General features: G+C 46.3%; 1 protein-coding gene across 1 annotated transcript; it reads right to left on the minus strand.

Annotated features, from left to right (window-relative positions):
• Position 1: 1 nt before the first annotated feature.
• LACBIDRAFT_316368 (uncharacterized protein) lies at positions 2–1,408 on the minus strand (the record flags this gene model as incomplete). Its single annotated transcript, XM_001889775.1, has 5 exons — positions 2–68; positions 116–282; positions 331–577; positions 630–856; positions 911–1,408. The coding sequence occupies 5 exons, from the start codon at positions 1,406–1,408 to the stop codon at positions 2–4; spliced, it is 1,206 nt and encodes a 401-aa protein (XP_001889810.1).
• Positions 1,409–1,461: the final 53 nt, after the last annotated feature.

Raw genomic sequence — 1,461 nt, forward strand, 5'->3', positions numbered from 1 at the left:
CTCATCTCTGATGTATTATTTGCAAATCGACGTATGGTGTCCCTTCCAAAGTGGGTATTTGGCGGTATCTGGGATGTGTCAAGAAGGCAAGAAGGGCTAGGGAGCAGTTACTTACCGGTGATTCAGAGTTTGTACCAGATCTGATGATATGGCTTGTAAAATGCGAATTAAATGTGTAAATACGGCTTTCCAGACACCAAGCTCAAATTCATGGAGGAGGTCAGGGACGAGCATTGTGTGGAAGTTGAAACCAAATTTTGAGAGGCGGCGTGAGAAGGCATTCTGAACCCAAGGTTAATGATTTGACTCGCAAAACTGGAAACAACTCACGCGCGTAGGGACTATTGATGTCATCCCAAGGAGCATATTAAAAACTTTGCTTGCGACTGCACGGCCCTTTTGAAAAATTCCCTTGCGGGCGGTTTCAACCTTTTCTTGACGTTCTTGATTGTCAGTGCGGATGTTCTCACGGCGCTTTGTGTCATTCACAGTTCCCAAGTCACCAATCTGATCCTTGCGTACAAAACAGCGAGGGCAAGGACATCGACCGAGTGATTTGATTGTCGCAATTAGGACTCTAATCAGGAATGATGATGAGAGTTCTGTCCAAGGCCAGGAGAAAGACTTACTTTTCAGGATAATCGGCACCATAGGTAAAGAATCGAGGGAAGATGCGTCTGAGAATTCCATCAGCGCACTCTATAATGATTCCATGCTCATAAGCATGCATGAACTCTTCATCCATCAATAGCTCCCAGATGGCATGGATGAGTTCTCGCTTGAGGTGCGTCAAGATTGATGCTGATGGTGCCTTTCCGAAAACTTGTTTGTATGCATCTCCAATCGAGTCTGGTACCTGATTGTGTGAGAACTATAAGTGAGGTGAATTTAATTCAGAATAGGAACAGACCGAAGGCATGTATGCCAGGTGGTGAGCTGCGAAGGAAGTTGGCATCCCGCAAATGTATTTGGAGAGGTTTCCGAAGTAAATGTAGATTGGCCATAGGGATGCCGTGCCAAAATTTGCGAGATGCGTGGAGTCGGAATACACGAGGATTGCAGCAATGGCTGTTTCAAGGTTACACCCAGGTTCCCGTGGTTGTGATTTGAGCTTTTCGTGTTCCTCCAAAAATGCGTCCGAATTATACACCTCTGTGATGACACGCTCAGGAGGAGAGTCTGGGGATGCACGCCAGAACATTTTAAATGGGAAAAAATGGAATTTCTTCGCAAGCGGCTCTTGAAACGCAGACACGATGACCTGGGTTAGGCGCCGATAGTGAATTCCGCCAATTTCAAATTGGGGTGCCTTTTCCTCGGTCTTAAATTTCTTTCTTGTTGCCGGAAGCCGTATTTTCACAGAGCCTTCAAGCCATCCATCATGAGCAGAGAGGGGAGGGTCATCCATGTGCTTGTCAAGTCGGTCCAGTTCTCGCGTTGCATCAAACCTTTCTAGATGTC

This window comes from Laccaria bicolor, genomic scaffold, assembly GCF_000143565.1.
Source record: "Laccaria bicolor S238N-H82 LACBIscaffold_72 genomic scaffold, whole genome shotgun sequence".
Taxonomy (NCBI): domain Eukaryota; kingdom Fungi; phylum Basidiomycota; class Agaricomycetes; order Agaricales; family Hydnangiaceae; genus Laccaria; species Laccaria bicolor.